Consider the following 18,643-nt stretch of genomic DNA (forward strand, 5'->3'; position numbering starts at 1 on the left):
GTATTGGTTATTTTTTTTAAGGCAAGTGATAGCCCTCAGAGGCAAAATACCCTCCCTTAGCCAAACCAGAGGAACTCTGGACTAGTGAAACAGAAAGATTTTTGTGGTAGAAAAATATTGCTTCTTCTAGGAAGGTGAAAGGCTTACAATAAGAAAGGCCTAATCTGATGAAAGAGAAAAGGATCTGTTGTAAATGGGACATCTTACCAGATGGAGTTCACAAATCCTTTTGCACTTAACAGCCCTCTTCACTGTAGTGTGCAGCTGATCAGAAAAAACAAGGTGGAGTCATGGTGAAGTTCATTTTGCTGCATGCAGGTAGAAAATTTCCCAAAGAGGAACAAATAGAACAGACAGAAAATAATTTTTCAAGGGCATTTTTTTTCTTGGATAATTTATTCCCAGATCACAGAAGCTTATCCAGAATGTCATCACAGAAAGGCTAGCTAATTTTTTAAGTGTTCACCTTAGAATCTTAGGAAGCTTTAATTATGGGGAGCACAGAGGAGCTGAGAAAATCTGAAGCATCACAAAGTTTTACAATAAATTATTAAAAGTAATGACAGCAAATTTTCAGGACCTCTCTTCACAGTTTCAGAGGAATTGAAGCATGAAACTGCTTAACTACTGTGGTATAGAGTGTAACATAGGAACAGTGATATAGAATCAGACACATACTGATAGTGACCATGGGAAATACTTTGGAACGAGGTTAAAAATAGGACAAACATGTAGTCCATGCATCCGTGTTTCCCTAGCACTTTCTTCTAGTCTCCAAGAAATTCAAATGTCTTCCTAGAAAGACGTGAGATTTTTAAATATATTAGTTGTCAATGTTCTGTAGGTTTTTTCCTCCACAAAGTCACCTGTTTACTTTTTGACACCATGTTAGCTTTTGCCAAGGTTAAGTAAATGGCGTAATAAAGGCCTCCTGTTTCTTCATTCATTTCATAACCCATATTTCTTGTATTAGAAGTGTAAAACTGCTTTCTACTCATGTCTTCCTTCTCTGTGCCACTCACAATTTACTGATCTTATTTTGTTCTCCTAGTCACCTTTTTTTCAGCCTGAGGAGAGTCCTTAATTTTTTTTCATAGAAAGGCTATTCCATGTCCATCATCCTTGCTATCCTATTCTGTGCTTTTTCAAATTTTCAGATAAGATGGTCAGAGCATACAATGTTTGAAATGTCAGTGCATGAGGGATTTATGTATGGTAGGAGGTATAATCCTTATCTTTATAATCCTCATTTGGTGCATAATTGTGCTGTAATATGTATTTTCTTACACACAGGACAGTCTATGTTATATCAGTGACCTCTCTGCAATGTGAAGCATCACATTCTTTTTTTATGAAACTTCTCAGTTTATGTGGTGAATCATACAGATCAGATCAGAGATTCTTCACCAAAATGGAATTCAAGATTACTAGTTTTAGAAATAAAAATCTGAAAGTAGGGTTTTAAGACCATACTTAAGCCCTATAGTTAGTGCTTAATATTATATATGCCCCTGATAACTCACAGTCTATAGCTACATAATTGTATTTTGTGGCTGCAAAGCAACCAGGTATAGGACTTTTATCCACTTTTGTGTCGGCTCTCCAGTTACTGTTACAAAACATAGAGTAGTCAATCTTGAAAACATCTTAGCTGGTTTATCTGGTCTCCCTTGCCCTGAGGAGACTGGACTGTTATGAAGCACTTATCTCTAAAAAAGTCCTTGGATTGAAAACGACAAAGCCTTCATGAAAACCTAGACGAGCTCTTGTTGGTTCTCCTTGCTACAGAAATTCCTAGTGTTTGAAAACTGTTAATATATAATCTCTGATAAAAAATCATCAGCATCCTCTGAAATCCTGCTGCCCAAGCACATCATATAGCTATCTAATGTGCTATTTCCAATAACTTCTGCTTAGTTAGGTACACAATAACAATGGTATTACATGTATTGAAATACTTTTATTCATAGAATACGTAACAAATTTATTTTAGCAGTTTGAATAAGTGAGTTTAATGTCTATTTAGTCAAGCTATATTATAGTGAGGACTTCAGTATATTAGAAATAAATGAATCCAATTAAAGAACACGTCTGTGAAATTTGGTATGTCATAGGCATGGATGAGCTGTTTGCACAGCAACTGTAAAGAAATCATTAATGATTAGCTATCTAGAAGAGGTTTAATCAAGGATAACTGGTATAAGACATAGTTAAAAACATTTGCATTGAATACATGGAGATTCTGAAGTAATAAAAAAATGTTTTGCATCAATGGTGACACAGGTACTCTCTGGAAATGTATTTTCTGTAACCAGTGGTGATGTGCAGCCATGGGCTGAAGCTGAGAGTTAGCTTAGTAATGTTAGCTATTGTTCATTGATAGAAGAAGGTTATTCCTTCCAACAAAAAGATGGAATTTAACAGATGAAAGAGGAAAAGATATTCTGCCACATATGTGTTAGTTACAATAGTATATTGTTATCTTCAGAGCGAATATTCAGCAAAGTTAAGGTAGGGATTCTCAGAAGCAATCTGTGCTGGGCTAAATTTGACTCTATCAAAACAAAATGTCCCCTTGGCAGCCTTGATGGTAAACTTAGGTTTATGTGACACAAATTCCCTAAAGACTTGCTACCTAACTGGACTTGCTGATGCACTGGGGTGACATTGATTTTAATGGGCTAGGAAGTCTAGTAAATAAAGGTAAATACAGGTCTTCTTTTTTGGAGCTGAAGATAGTGAGGCATGTAGTTTGGAATGAAAAGCTCTGCCTTCAGACTGCTGAAAAATCTGCCTCATCAGGATTGTCCAGAGGCCAGGATGTTTTATTTAACTTCAACTGGCAGTTAGATAAGTTCATTCTGAGATGAGAAACCAATCATAGAATATATATAAAATTTCTCTCACAGTAGTTGTCTAGAGGAAATCCTCAGACATTTGTGTTAAGTGACCTATACAGTAAAATTTGTGCTTCAGTTTTTCTGAATGTATGAAATAATTTAATTAAACTTCCTGGGTTGGATTGCTTTGTCTTTAAAAGCAAATATGGAAATATGATATCATGTAAGTGAATCTCACGGTTGGACAAGTTGTAAACTTTGACTCAACAAGATGTAAACAGCCACTCTTGTTTGTGCTATTTATGGAGATAAATGGCTGCCTGGAACTTAATGAAGAGATCTGATTTACAGAACTCATACTTCTCTGAGTACTCGTATGGTTTAGCCATTAGATGTACTAAGAATAAACAATCACTTGAAAGATTTCTGGAGGGTTTTTCCAATTACTTTGGTGAGCAGTAGGTCCAGCCTATATGGGACTAGTCACTCAAGAAGTTTTAGAAAGGAGGTTTGCTGGCATTATCCCAATTACTGACAGAACAGCTGAGGCAGGGAGTAACTTTGATTTTGCACAACTGAATGTCAGCTTAGTTTCATAACAAGCAGTGAGGCTCAATAGCTTCTTCCTCACTTTGTCCTGAAATTTGGCTTCCTGTAAAACCTCCATGAAGCATTATTCTGACTGGTTCTGAAAGACACTAAGGGGATTGCACATGCTCCTCTTCACAAATAGCATAAGCAGACCGAGGCCTTTGTAAACATTTCTGAGACACATTGTACATGAACCGAGGACACAGCAGATGAGGAAATTGTCTGTTTTGTTGTGCCATCTGCTGATTTAGGAAGTCATGAAGATGACAAACAGCCAGAATCTGTTCTCTTTTCACTCATCTGCTGAATGGTGCTCTGTTAGCATTGCATGAGCTGGAGTGTGGAAATGTTAAAAGTCACAGGCATTGTTTAAAAGTAGAAGAATGATATATTGCAGTATTGTGGTCAGACGTGCATGAGAAAGTGCCTGATTTTTACCACCTTCATGTCTGATTTTAGCCAAACTGCAAAAACTCAGAAAGATAGACTGAACATTTATGACATTAACATCTTTAGTTTAATCTCACAGTTTCTATTGCTGGACTGGCATAAAATCTGACAAATATAATTTTTCTTATTTTTAACTAAAAGAAATGTAGAGTGTGTATGACCCTATCCATAGATTTTTCAAGTAAAACTAAAGGAAATTAAGAACACACATCATGTATTCAATAGAAATAATAGTGCATCCAGTTGTAATTAAACCTTGTTTTCATTGTCATGAACAGTATTTTCTACTTTGCTTCAGTCAGGTGAATGATTGTATCCATGATGTAGGAGTCCGCTGCACTAAGATTGCATAATGCTCTTACTCTCAGCTTGTACTTCATGAGTTATTTAATATGTGTAAGGAATGGTGTGGGTGTAGGTTATCCAATGTTTCTCAGGTTTTGATGCTCCCATGATACCTTTTCATCCAATGCTGTAACTCCACAAATGAAAACTGAATTTCAGTAAATGTCTGCCTCTGTTGGTTATCCGTGTATTCTCGGTTACTGTACCTTATTTTTCCTTTCTGGCATGTAGTGGTATTAATGAAAAAGATGCTCTTCCTTACAGTTTTACATAATTTTCCTTGAATCGAGCATTTTGTCTCTTTTCTGAAGATTTTCTTTTTGCTTTGAAGGTTATGCTGCTTATAACTCTGGATATAGAAGATCTGTATTCTTGAGTCTGGTTGCCCTTCTTAAGTACTTTTGAATGAATCTGGGTATTTATTCTTTACTAATGGATGTCGTTCTTTTACTTCTTCCTCTGGCTACATTCTATTTATCTGCTCTTTCTGTTTGAGAGCACTTTTCAGGGCTTAAGTTCTCTTCTGTTCCATAGCCAACACTGTCCTTAAGTAGGGAGTACTAATATATTGAAAACTATTTTTCCTTTAGCTGTCTAATGTTAATGTCTAGTTTCACTTCTATAGCGAGCTATAGTAGTCCTAAACATCACCCTATTAATTGAAGAAATACAATTACAGTAAAAGCCCGGCTTGTCTGTACAGTTTTAGTTTGTCGTGAGCCACTCTGGACCTCTGTCTTCCCAACAGATATTTCTGTCAGTGCTGACTCACCTTTTCCTCATATTTTTCCCTTCAAAAAGCCCATATAAAAAAACCCTCTCATTTTCATTTTGATGGTGAGCTCTAACCACATGCTTAGTCACCATATTTGTGCAAACTCCCCAGTCTGAGAATTCAAGTTTTGTGGTGCTCTGAAACTCCCTTACTGGGTTTTTTTGGGGGTCTGTCTGACAGTGATTCATTATCTCTTCCTCAAACTTTGATTAGCTATACTCTTGCTACCTTGTTTCATATAGTACATTTTGGCTATGGTAGTAGGTAGAAAGTGTGTTCTAAAGCTGAATTTTGAGAAGATTTCACACAAGTGTTGCAGATTCACTTGGCATTTTACAATTTACAAACAGATTGGCTCCCTCTTCCAAACATTCTTCTCCTTCAGCCCTTGTCCTTCACCATCTTTTCAGCTCCCTATAGCTAGATGTCTTTAGTAAAGAATGTTTTGTACTCAACTTTCAGATGCTTCATTGCAGAGAAATGCAATTGGTACAGTCATTGATCCTCAGTTTTTTGTGGTGCTCATGTAGTATACCTATGAATACTTTCAAGATTAGGTTCAAGTTTTATAAAGAGGATTGAAAGAACCAGAGACACGGCATAGAGTGGAAATGCCTCTGGGAATTAAATCTGAGAAGGAAATGGGAAGCAGCATATTGTAGCAAGGAGATTTTATGCTTTGTCTTCTGAATTTTCTTACAATGAAGCTTGGTAATCCAGTCTGTAGGTGCCTGATACATTGACCATACCATCCAGATTCTCATATGGGGAGGAACAACAAGATAGAGGAAAAATAATACAATTTTTGAACCATGTGCTACCAAAAGCATATGCATTCATGTTCTCTGAGGAGTCAAAGACGACCTAGAATTTCCATCCAACTGTGGAAAGAATGGCTGTTTCCCATCATGAAAAGGTGGAGGTCTTCAATGTGTTTCCCTTTGCAAAGAAGCATCACTTTGGTCTTGTCTGGATTCAGTTTGATCCATCTGTTCTTCATTTAAGAGCTAATTTCCTGTAGTTATTCTGATGTTTTATAGTGATGATAGTTGCATCAGAAAATGAGATAAATAGTAGATTGTCAGCAACATACTGTTAGCAATTGAACACATGCCATATCACTCTCTCTCTCTCAGCAGTCTCATGTAGATAGATGTAGACGGTATGGATCCCTGTGGGATCCTGAAGGTGAGGACCTTGGAGGAAGAGACTCATATCCACCACCTTCTTTTTAATTATACATAGAACACAAGATGCTGTACTAGCATGTGGCTGTGACGATGTCTGAGAATAGGAATGTGGAGATTATAGTTCCATGTTGGTGAAAGTTTTATAAATTCCTCTAGGAAGTTGTCAGAATTTCCATCTGTAGTTTGTATATCACTAGGAGTCCTGCTTTCTCTAATCTTTTGTCTCACAGTGCATATGGATACACTCAAAAATGTTTTTATTTCTTAGTGGAACATCTTTTGTATCTGATATTGAGGCCACTGGACTCTTACTCAATTTTTCTTTCCTTTTGCTTTTTTAACTTCTGGTATTTATCTTGGGCAGTTGCTGATGGTGTTCTGGTATCTCTCTTGGTTGTTCTGAAAAGTAGCTCTTCTAGGACAGGGTTGAGATGGTATTGAATCATGACTCAGTGATGAAAAGTCTGGTATTTCATCTGCAAAGAGACACAGGAGTTTTCTTTTTCTAAGGGAAAACTGCATCTGGCAGCAAGAACTTCAGGTAGTTTTTTTTATCATCATTTTTTTAGATGAAGTTACTGTCTAAGCAACTGGCTGCAAATACGACCTTGTGTTGTTTATTCTAAAGTGTGGTGTTCTGAGAGGGTGAGCCCTCATCATAACAATTCCAAGGACGTAGAAAAGTAACACAGAACAGCATGCAAGGTTTTGGTAAGTCTGGTTTGACTGTTTTGTAGGGTTTTTTTTCTGGTTCCCATGACCTAGAAACATTGTAGAGAGAAGTCTCTACATTCTTGAATGCTTGGCCCTTACACATATAACAGCAGACAAGCAGTATTGGAATGACAGCATGGTCTGAATACCGGGGTGGTATTTCTCCCAGTGTTTTAAAATTTTTTCACTGACACGACAAAGCAGACAATGCTTACAGGGTGGCAAAAAACAGAGATGAGTTAATGGCAGGAGCACAGAGCTGTGGGTTCTCCAGCAAAACTAGAGGCAAAAGGGTTGATAGGCTCAAAACCAAAATACAACTTCCTCATACCCCTAAGGCTCTGAAAACTTACCTACTTGGTTTTGATTAATTTTAGTTTCTGGTGGTAATATTTAGTGCATCTGACACTGAGAACATAGGACCCTTCCTCTTCTTATAATCAAATAGCCGGGGGAGTGTGTCTATCAGGATGAAACTAATAGTTATTTCAGGGCTATTGATAGAATCTCATGCATTTTAGCAGTTAAGTATGAAGATCGTTTGACATCTTTTGTGTTTCATATAACATGGAGATAATTTCCTAGGAATCAATTATGGAGATAGACCCTTTGCTTGTCAAGTCAAGGTGTTTGGATGAAAATTTTGAGGGTAACCACGGGGAAGATTAATGCTTTCAAAATATGTGGAGGAGCCATATCTGTCAAAGAGGCCAAAGCAAATCCCCATACTCAAATGCTTTTGCTGCAGACAGGATGTTTGAAATGAAGATATTCTAGCAGAGACCTACATCTATGAAAGCCAAAATTTGAAGAGATTACCTCATTAAGAACTAATTTTGCATTAGAAAGCACTATTTATGCTTGACAAATCTCTGTCTGCTATGGACTGGAAACAGCATAGTCAGTGCAGTTCTAATGTCAAGGATTTACTTTCATGTGTTCTATATACACAGACACATATACCTTATCTGCATTGTCAAAAAACCTAAGCCTCTTCAACCAACAGGTTTGCTTCTTATCAGATGCAAAAAGAAAAAAAAAAAAAATAGAACTGTGATGAATTAATCTGTTGGTTATGCAAGTTTATCTGTGGCTGCTGGAAGATTCATCCTATTTCACTTTTTTCAGTGACTTATCAAGTTTATTCTTCTACCCTTGACTTTTATCTGAAGACATTTCAGTGTACTAAGCTGTACTATGCTTAGGCTGTGATGCAGTTTCTTTCTAAAAAAAGTTAGACTCTTATGGCTTGCACATCAATATTTGTGTGATTATAGACCAAGACATTGTTGCTAAAGATAGGCAAACAATTTATTATAAAAATAATTCATTAAGTTTTAATCTTTAGGTTTAGATGGGATATGGGATAATTTGTGAATGAATATGTTGCCTTCTTGACTGTTTAAGAGAAGCATTATTCTTCCCTTATTCCTTACTTCTCTACTGATAACACAAAGGAAAAAAAATAAAGGAATCCTTCCTCTTTTCCTCCAGGTAGGTAGGTCAGGAAGAAGCTCTTTCTTTGCTCTCTTTTAATAAATCATTGTCAGAATAGGTTCCGTATGACTACATGAAAGCTGGAGAGCTCATTTGTTACTCCCCCGGGTATCAGCAGCCATGCAGATGTGAGCAGAGGACTTCAGTCCAATGCATATGCCCTCGTTATGCTTAGTAAGACATTGTGAACAATGCCAGTTTTCCTTACTTTTATGTATTCATTAGTTTGAAGAAACGAACGCCGAATTTCAAAAACTGACATAATATATAGCTTCCCATAGAAAACTTCTATTATTTTGTGAGTCAAGGACAGGCTATTTAAATCACAAGATATATATTTATTTAGCTGTTTTCTCTGACTGGTAAACTGGTATAAGAAACTAAAAGTGGGTGAATAAACACTCAAAACTTCACCATAGAAGTAAAAAAAAGCCAAATCAAAAATTTACACAATTGCCTGAAACTTCTTAAACAATGAAAAAAGCAATCTTAGAGATCAAGTGTTTTCCTTTAAAAATTATTTTGTTCAGTTTATTTAGTCATCTACGTAGGCTGTTATGTGCACCTCATATACACACATAATACACAGATGGTAGGTTTGTAGTTGTATGGTTATTAGAGTTTTGAGGAAAATGTATCCTATTTACTGCTTAGCTATGTGACCAGTGTAGACTGTAATACAAATCTCAGAAATATCCATCCCATTGCTTTTTATTACTGAAGAAAGTACATCAGGATGATAACAGCTGGATGCAAAAAGCAATCATATTTTCAGTATAAAAATAGTGCTGTTGCTTAGTAAGCTATACTCCATAAATGTATTAGGGGGATATACTGGCTTGCCCTGGATGGTTTTTATTCTTTTTTCTTAAAAATATCTTTTGTTTCCACCCCCCACTAAGAAGAAAGGAATGTTTCCCGTTAAGACATGAAGTGAGTTTGTTTTTCACTTTTGCCTTTCATATAGGGATACTGAATATAAAGGACTACAGCTCTCCCTGGATCAGGTCACTGCTACCAAGCCGGCATTCTCATATGCAAATTCAACTCCGACCATAACGGATAATAGAAAGGGAAGCAAATCTCGCCTCTCAAGCACAAAGTCAAAATCAAGGACATCACCGTACCCACAGGTAGCTATCTTTGAAAAACTAAATTAAACATTTTTTAATATCTTGATTTTGACTACTACTTTACCCAAATAACTAGAATGGGCCAAAGAAAGTGTTACTCAAAGGGAATAAAGAACAGCAGGTTATATGAGCTTGAGACAGGAATATGTTTCTTTAAACTGCTTCTAAAAAGCTGGAAATATTTGTGTTTCAGCATGCATAATACATCTTTATCAACAATAGCAGCAGAGGGCTCAGAGTTAATGAGAAGTGGACAGAAGGACAAGTGAAAATGTTGGGTTTGAAATATTTGGTTTTAGAAGACTGTGAGTTTTGCCATTTGAGAAATCTTGCTTCTTCTTACTTGGTCTTTACTAATTCCAACAAATCTAGAAAGCTGACAGATATTTGATAGAAGTTGCTACTGAAATTGTTGTCAAGAGGAGTGAGTTTTAATGTGAGAAAGCAGCCGGCCAACTTGGTGAATTGGAACAATAAAATGTGTACTTTTTTGTGTGTAAAGCTTCGAAAGGAAGAAAACAGTAGGATGTGGTCATTGGCATCAGTAGTTATTTATTTTCCCAGATTTAATTTTCAAGCATAACGTGTAAGGAACATGTCCCAGCTTGGAGAATGGACTAGACTCAGTTGGGTGTGTGAACTGAAACTTATACAAGACATTGATGCAACAGATCTCTGCAGGCAATGTCACAGAACTTCTATCCTTACACTATCAAACTTCTAGTTGAAAAACCATGTTTGTTAAAATAACCATGATGCTTATTAATGATACAAGACCTACTGCTCTTGTGCCTCTACATAAGAGGATATAAGCGGATATATAAACAAACTGGATATAAATCCATGCATTCATGATGTAACATTGAAGAGCTATTTTTAAAGAGCCCAATATTTAGTACAGTATTTAAAGAGCATCAATATTTAACTGATAATGACCTTAGTAACTACAGTTTCTCTGCAGGCACAATGTTTTCTAAATGGACCTCTAAGAGTGTGCAATGTGATCCCAAATGCCTACATCACTTCCTTGTTTTCTTTCTTTTTCCTCTCAGAAGTACCGAGGATAAAAATTTCAGTTAAAAGACATCTGCTTTTGGCACGGGGAATACTTAATTGAGCACCTAGATATGAATCCCTAATTCTAGGAATCTAATATTTCTCAGAGGTTATTATAGCTCACTTGTTCATAAGCATATCTGTGGGTTGTTAAAAAAGCCTTTTTCTTGAATGCTCTACATCAAACAGTTGTAATCAAGCTGTTTAAAAGAATTGGGGAAGACACGTACGAATAATTCTAAATTCAGTTTTTATGACTATCTTTGATATATTGTAATTACATTTCATCTTGCCTTACACAGTGCTTTCCAAAGTATTCATTTGCTAGCAGGACAATCCCATCTGAAGACTTGTTATCCTTCTACATCTATCTGATTTCTGAAAGTATGACCTCCTTATTCTTTCTGTCACCAGAAAAAAATATTGAATTAACACTGCAGCATTGTGACTTTTGGTTTAGCACAGATTGTTGTCTGAAAGCCCAGGGTGCTTAGTCTCTACTTTCATTTTGCATCCTCATTACCAGCTGCCTGATATTATAGTCACATATTTCATCATTCAAAAAGAAGCAGCCATGTTAGTTGCCAGTATCTTGAAAAATGGTCATGCCATTCATTGCAGCCCATCACCACAAGTAATGCTGGCAGCTTGGCTTTGCCTCCCTCTCATCCTTCTCCACCACTGAATAAACTGTTGAAAGACTAAGAGAAGCTGTTGTGAAGAGCATGCAGCAGGTGGTACAGCCTGTGTCCCTCAGTCTCCTGCCCATGTAATTTGCCAGTTAGTAGAGGAGAATTAGAGTGTGACTTAAAAGTCACAGCTGAAGAGTGAGGTCATGGGTTTTGGCTTACATAGGAGCCTGAGCTGTGGTGAGGAAAGGAAGCAGGAAGTTTATTAGTAAAATAATGGCAGTGGGCAAAGTACTTCTTAAAGTCAAGGGTACCTATAAGATTTTAAATGTACATAATTTCTTTCCCATTTTTCTTTTTGTTTCCTTTTCTCTTTTCCCCTTACCATTTATTTTGCTTCTCTCTTGAAGAGAGAAAGAAGTCTCATGCTTTATTGGCTGCTGATTGAGAATTCTTCACCTTACCTAGGACAGGTACATGAGATGTGAACAGTATGAAAACGATACAAATCAATTTCAGCCGCATTTTTACTACTAGGGCAAAAAGTGGATGTTTCAGTCATCTAAGACAGTGCTGATGTTTTTTTCCCTCAAGTCTTATGCAAAAGCAAACATAGCATCATGTGGGTCTTGAAGACTCTTAAGTAAAACTGAGTTCATTAAACTGGAGGCATTGGTCAGCATCTGATTAACACTGCGTGCTGTCAGTACAATGGGATAGTGGGTTCTGTGAAACCAGCCTCAGGCAGGTGAAGGGCAAGCAGAGAAGAGAGCAACCCAAAATTCATCGCCCAGCTGCAGAATTTGCTCAGAGAGTTTGAAGAGTGCTTTTCTAGTCCTGCCCCACCAGGGAGGTGCAGAGCTGACCCACCAGAGAGGTGTGGAGCTGAAAGAGGTGGTGGGGAAAAAAACCAGTCAGGTAGATGAAGGCTTGATGGATATTTGCAGAAAAAGGAAATCATGAGTTGGTGAAAAGATGCCTGTAGTCTTCCCCCACATCATCATCATCATCATTCATCATCATTGTGAGGGCCTCTCAAAATCTAGCCCTGCACCTCTGTGTTCCCAAAAATTAGCTCAGGACCTCATTTATTATATACACAGGCAATAGCAACAAGACTGGAAAAACATTTTAATGATGATCCTCTGAACTGTTTTGGAGTTTAATGTTCCATTAATGATGATTGTAAAAAACCTAAATTGCCTGTTGTCTGCCTGCAGAGGGAATGTTTCATGGTGAGATCTGGATAAATGTTTATTGCTTCATATCTCATCTTAGTTTTTGGATAAAGATTATATATATATATATATATATATATATATATATATATACACATACATACATATATATATATATATATATATATATATATATATAGGTATATATGTATGTGTGTATCTCATGAAAGCACACAGACAAGTAAGGATGTACCCAAGAGCTGTTGGATGGAGGCTCTGGTGTGTATTACAGCATGCATAAATTTTTGGAAATAGGTATGTATTATGGGTATAGGTATATATTAATAGGTAGGTATATAGGCATATATTAATATATCGGATTTCAGAGATATATTGATTTTATATCTCCTTTAGATGGATAATTAGGATTAATTCTGCAATCCATCTCTATTTGGACATGTCACCCAAGGGGGTAAAGATAACAAAATCAGGCTGAATTCTAGCCAGCCTTGGTTTTGTTTTGTTTTAATTTCTTCCTGTAGCCTAAAGCTTTGGCAACTTCTAATGTGTTCAAAAGCAAAGCAAACCCCTCTTTTTATAGTAAACATAATTCCTGGTCTGGTGAAGAGTCACCAGCAGTGGGGGTTATTTTAATGGACATGCTGTATTACTTTAATCTAAGCCTTTCACCATCTGTTGTGCCTATTATAGTGAATGCAAAAAGAGCATATTTTACATTTCAGGATTACATTAGTAAAATGTAAGATAAAAGTGATTTAAAATCATGCATATGTTCTCTTAGTACAATGCGGCTTGCATCTGTGATGTTCTTTTTCCTCATGGTTCAGACACAAATCAAGAGAAAAGCTGTTAATGTAGTGAAAGTTTTTTATGGAAAAGAGGACTCTCTTTTCTGTATGGTGAGGGTTTCACCATACATTTAATGTTTCAAATGATAAACAACCTGAGTAGTATGACAGAAAATTATATATCTATAGTATCTGTTGTTTGAACATCTGGGGTGGTGTGTGGAGCAGGCTGATGCTGCTGTGTATGACAGGACGAGTCCTCAGGCCTGTGAGAGGCAGGAATGGAAGGTCAGGCAAAAGAAAATCACAAGAGAAATATTAAATTGTCTACTGGCCTAATACACTTCCATGGACTCTCATAAAGTAGGTTTCCTTAAACGTGGAATTTATATCTTCCTATTTCCTTGTCATTTTAGCCCTCCTATAGTTTTTGTTCAAATGAAAATGCATCAGTGATGGCCTACAGACCCTTTCTTTGTCAGTGCTAATCATGCTGGTGTGCTCTCCCTGTGATTGTACACTGGATTACCACTCTAGAAGACATTTCTAATTTTCAGAGGTGACAATTCAGTTTCCAGGGACCAGCTAGGAGCACCATGTAATTTATGTTTTGTTGTTTTTTATGCCAGGAGAAAATTCAGAAATCACCTGAAAGTATTTCAGATGTTGCCAGTTTGAAGTTCTTAATCACTGCCTGCTGATTAAATTCTGTCAAATCCCAAAAAGTAATAAATTAGTTTTGCCTTCTGACTCCTGATAGAAGTCAGAGAGAGATATTAGCAGAAAATAAAATGTTTCTGCTGAGACATGGCTGGGATCGGAAAAAAAAACCAAACTGATTTTAATTTGCCATAATTTTCATTAAATGTGATTCAATTTTTTATGGTCTTTCATCACTTGACATATGGGAGCCTAATTCTGACTTGAGAGATAGTGTTTCCACTCCCGTTTCAGTAAAGCAATATCTTTGATCACCCTTTCATTTCTCCCCCCATCAACATGTCACACATGCCCTTATTTGAAGCCTCCACCTGTCAACATCAGATTCCCAGAAGAGGCAGTGGTTGGACCACAGCAGTGGAGGCAGCCTGAGGATGCCAAATAGAGAGTGGCTGGCTTTAAAGGGAATTACACATATATTTGCCCTGTATCTGCTTATGTTGTACCTTAGGAGTAAGTAGTCATATCAAACCTTGGCAGAAAATGTGGTCCACAAACAATTGACTGTGTTAATTCAATTCTGTCCATGGCCTAGCAGCTGCCACGGGTCAGACCTCAAATAATCTTCATTTACATGAAGTACAAAGAAGATGAGTCAAGTATTGTTGCTCTTGATACATGGGTATATGACATCACACAGTGCATTTCTGAGATACTAAACATAAACCCTTTGAGATAATTTCCCTTTCTTTAGGAAAAGTGCACGAAGGCCTTTTTGTAATTAGGTTCAAGATAAAAGCAGAAATTGCACAATTTTTCAGATAAATGAAAATACTCCCTTCAAGAGGAGCTATGTTGGACATGGAAGTGTCCTTAGAAAAGAGAACTAATAGAATATCTAGTAAAGCTACGGGAAATTAAGAGTTTTCAGTTTGAAATATTCTCTGGCATTTATTATCATAATAAATAGTCAAAAAAAGAAATTTCATTATATTATTATTGGAAATTAATTTTCCTGGTCCTCCTCATGAAAGAACTACATACTAGGAGTTTTGCTTTTAGTAAGAAAATAAATGAACTTTTGACACTTTCATATTTACATTTAGGCTTATACAATATAATATTTCTGCTTAACTTTTAAAATTAAAAAAATCTGGTTTATACAAGTCAAATCCAAAAAGACCATTAAAAATAATTCTGAAATTAAAAACAGATTAAAATGTAGTTTTCTCTTTTTAATTTTTCATTCTAGATAAAATTTACTAACTGTTAATCTTGTTAATAGTTTCTAATTTTTTTGATTGGAAACTTAATTTTATCTACACATTTTTGTAAAAAAGCTTACAATAATTCAACTGTTATTTATGAAGGTGTCTGTGTGATTAAGCAGTTTGTAGCTATTAGATCTGAAGGGAAAATAGAAGGGACAGATGCTCCAGTTGATCACATAATACTGTGGTGGCCGAATAAAGTTCCTAGTTAGTGTATGTTGAGTTACTGGCATTTAAAAGAACATTTTTGTGGCTCTGTAGCTATCTAAACTTCATGAAAATTCACGTTTGTTCTTTCATCTCTAAACCTTTGTGATAAGTATCGTGGTACTAACTTTCTGACCTCCTCCATATCTACTAGTAGGCTTATTGCCTATGGGTATTCTTCTGACAACTAATAACAAATATAATTGACTTCCTCAAAGCCATGACCCCTTCTTTCTTTCCTTTAAATAACCTATCATGTTCACAACCTAAACAGTATTCACAAATACAAACTGGAATACTGAAGAAATGCTCAATTAAATGCCAAAAACTCTACTGATGTTGCACAGATGGTTTAAGTTTCTGATGGTTTAAGTCAAACATCTGGTAAGTACTTTCGATTGGTAAGAGCATAAAACCTTGATCCTGGCTGATAATGAGGAGTTTCATAGCAACTTAATCTAATGAAAAGGAAGGTAACCTTATGTTTGGCCTATTAAAAGAAAGGCATAGTGGGCATATGGAAGGTGAGTGATGGAATGGGAGAATTCCAAGGTTTCATGTTGTAATACATTGATTTGTGACATGAGTGTGCAGTGCTGAAGAGGTGAGCATGTACAGCTTTGGTCTCATCTCAGTCCATAATCATGGGTGAAATTGATTTAAAAATGTTCCGTGAAGTTTGACAGTTCCAATAAATAAAAAGATTTAAAAATGAGATAGCTAAATCCTAGGAGGTTTAATAAACATTCTTTTCCTTTCCCAAAGGCTATCTAAAAGTTTGAAGCATTCATTATGAATATCTAGAAATCTGTGACATTTAACTTAACCCTTGCTTCTATCTAAACAAATGCTCATTTTCCTATCTTGATTAATTCTCCAACTACCTATTAGTTGCTTTCCCGTGTTGGGAAGGCCCTGCTTTAGTCAGAACGAAAAATGCTCACTCTGCCTGCTTTGGTTAGCAGTCATCTTTACTGGCAAATAGGTTCTGGATTTTCCTTGTTCCCATATTGCAACAGAGCTGGGATTTTTAGCATCCTACCTATCTGCCGTCACTTTAGAGCTTTACTTTGCAGAAATGTTGGTAGTGCAGGATTTACAAGAAGCTTTCTTTTCCCTGCTAATAAGAGGAAAGAAGTTCAAAGATACAACTCCAAGTAAGAAAAAATATCGACAAACAAAATATGAGGAGAGTGAACCCTTAGAAAAGAACCTTCAAATACATTCAGTTTGAATTTGACATGTGAGAATGCTCCAGAAGCAGTGTTATTTCAGTCCCTTTTGGAAGTGTTTTGCTGAAGTGCATTGGAGCACCTTGGCTGAGCATAAGCACGGCTTTCAAAGCAACGAGAAAAACCTGGACATGCTAAAAATATATTGAATTGCAACACTGATGTTGCTGAGCCTAATATTACACATCATAAAGGAGATGGCTGTTAAGGGGCGACACGGGATGTTTTAGATTTTCATGAGGTCTGTCCTGTCATCTGCGAGCTCATTACAGAGTGTTGTACAGGAAAGGCCCAGGAGCCCAGTCGGAAGGTGCAGACATGCGGGCACGCTCACAAAAAACACGCTATCACATCCATACTCTGCCTTCCCAGCGCAGTTACTTGCAGATTTCACCCAGGTGTGGTAATTTCCACGCTGCTTCTCCTGTTTTGCAGTATTCTGGATTTCACACGGAGAGATCCGAGTCTGACCACGAGAGCCAGTGGGGTGGGAGCCCGCTGACCGATACGGCTTCTCCCCAGCTCCTGGAGCCTGCGGACAGACCGAGCTCCCAGCACCACGACGTCTCCTGTGCCTACAGACAGTACTCAGACCGCAGCGCGCTCTGCTACGGCTTTGCACTCGAGCACTCCAGGCTGGCTGATGACAGGCATTTCCACACCCAGGCCTGCGAAGGAGGCAGATGCGAAGCTGGCCGCTATTTCCTTGGCACGCCGCAGCCGGGAAGGGAGAGCTGGTGGGGTTCTCGCTCGGCATTGCCTCTGACTAAGTCGTCCCCTGAGAGCAGAGAAGCGTATGAGAACAGTATGCCCCACATCACGTCAGTGCACAGGATTCATGGTAAGGCATAACAAGGATTTGCAGAAGCGACACCGTCTCAGCTAAGGCAATGTGACATACAGAAACACACAGCTGCTTATGTGAAAGATGGAAAATGAGATGCTTTTGATGTATGTTCTTGTCTCAGAGATCACATCTGTGGAGATGAGGAATACTTAAAATTCAAGTTGAGTTGAGTTTTATAGTCTGGCTTATATGAAGCAAAATATAATTTTGCTGTATTTTCATCAGTCTCTGAAATCAAGGTGGAAACATGACTGGGAAGATTTTAAGCATGATCTTAAAAATATAAACAAAATAATCCACTTGATAGAAAAGCGATTTTTATTTGACTTAGGATCAAGACACCTCAGATGGAATATATTTAGCAAAAAATTAGTTAATCCAACCTAGATATTAAAAATATCTTGAAAACCATTGGAGAAATTGGAAAAATTGGAGAAATTTCTCCGAGTGAATTTTTTCCCTATGGGCTATTACCAGATTCTGTATGATTTGATGTTTATTTAAAGTTAGCTACTGAAATTAACAGTTGTTTTTGGTTTCAAACATTTATCCTCAGCCATAAGTTTTAGCCAATTTGAATCTCTCCATCCTTTCAGCACCAAGCTTGAAATTTTCTTTAGTTTCTGACAAGTTGCAAACTCAGGGTATGAGCACATTTTCAGAGGCTGAAGCTAATAAAAAACCACAGTGAAAGCCTGATACTGGGTTTGGAAAAGTCCAAAGGTCATTTGTTTTAAAATTATAAGCTGAATCTTGGCAGACAGTAAGTGGCCCTAAAGTCAGAATTCAAGGTTTTAAGGCTGAATGCAACATTAAGAAAAAAGTTTTTCTACAAAAGAGTATATCAAAACAAATGTTCTAAAGAACTCATAAAAGCAGATTACATTAGCACTATTCCATTGATCTGCAGAACAAGGCTTTGTAAACAAAAAAGAACTGTTCTGTTTTGCTCCAATCTGTGGAAAATTATGTTGAGATTAGAAAAAAATTATTAAATAGCAAGTTCTAGGAAATATAATCAGACACAAAAAAAAGGAAAGGAAAGGACTAGAAAATTTTGCTGATGAAGACTGTTCTCCACTTTTCCTGTGAGAATATGTCTCTTTCCTTGTGTCTGTTCCATACTTCTGCCCTGTTTGTGTTTTTCTTGCCTTTTCTTCTAAAAGAAAAAGAATCTAGCAAAGAACAATTTGCAAATGGATAATATAACTTGGTTTTA

General features: G+C 36.9%; 1 protein-coding gene across 3 annotated transcripts in view; it reads left to right on the plus strand.

Moving 5' to 3' along the window:
• Positions 1 to 18,643, plus strand: part of SIM1 (SIM bHLH transcription factor 1) — a 51,204-nt gene that overhangs the window by 24,577 nt on the left and 7,984 nt on the right. For all 3 annotated transcript variants that reach the window (XM_088161976.1, XM_088161977.1, XM_088161978.1), the window contains exons 9-10: positions 9,370 to 9,535; positions 17,013 to 17,418. In XM_088161976.1, coding sequence (XP_088018102.1) covers positions 9,370 to 9,535; positions 17,013 to 17,418 — 572 coding nt within the window. The remainder of the gene's footprint in view (positions 1 to 9,369; positions 9,536 to 17,012; positions 17,419 to 18,643) is intronic.

This window comes from Sturnus vulgaris, chromosome 3 (genome assembly GCF_052056855.1).
Source record: "Sturnus vulgaris isolate bStuVul1 chromosome 3, bStuVul1.hap1, whole genome shotgun sequence".
In the NCBI taxonomy this organism is placed as follows: domain Eukaryota; kingdom Metazoa; phylum Chordata; class Aves; order Passeriformes; family Sturnidae; genus Sturnus; species Sturnus vulgaris.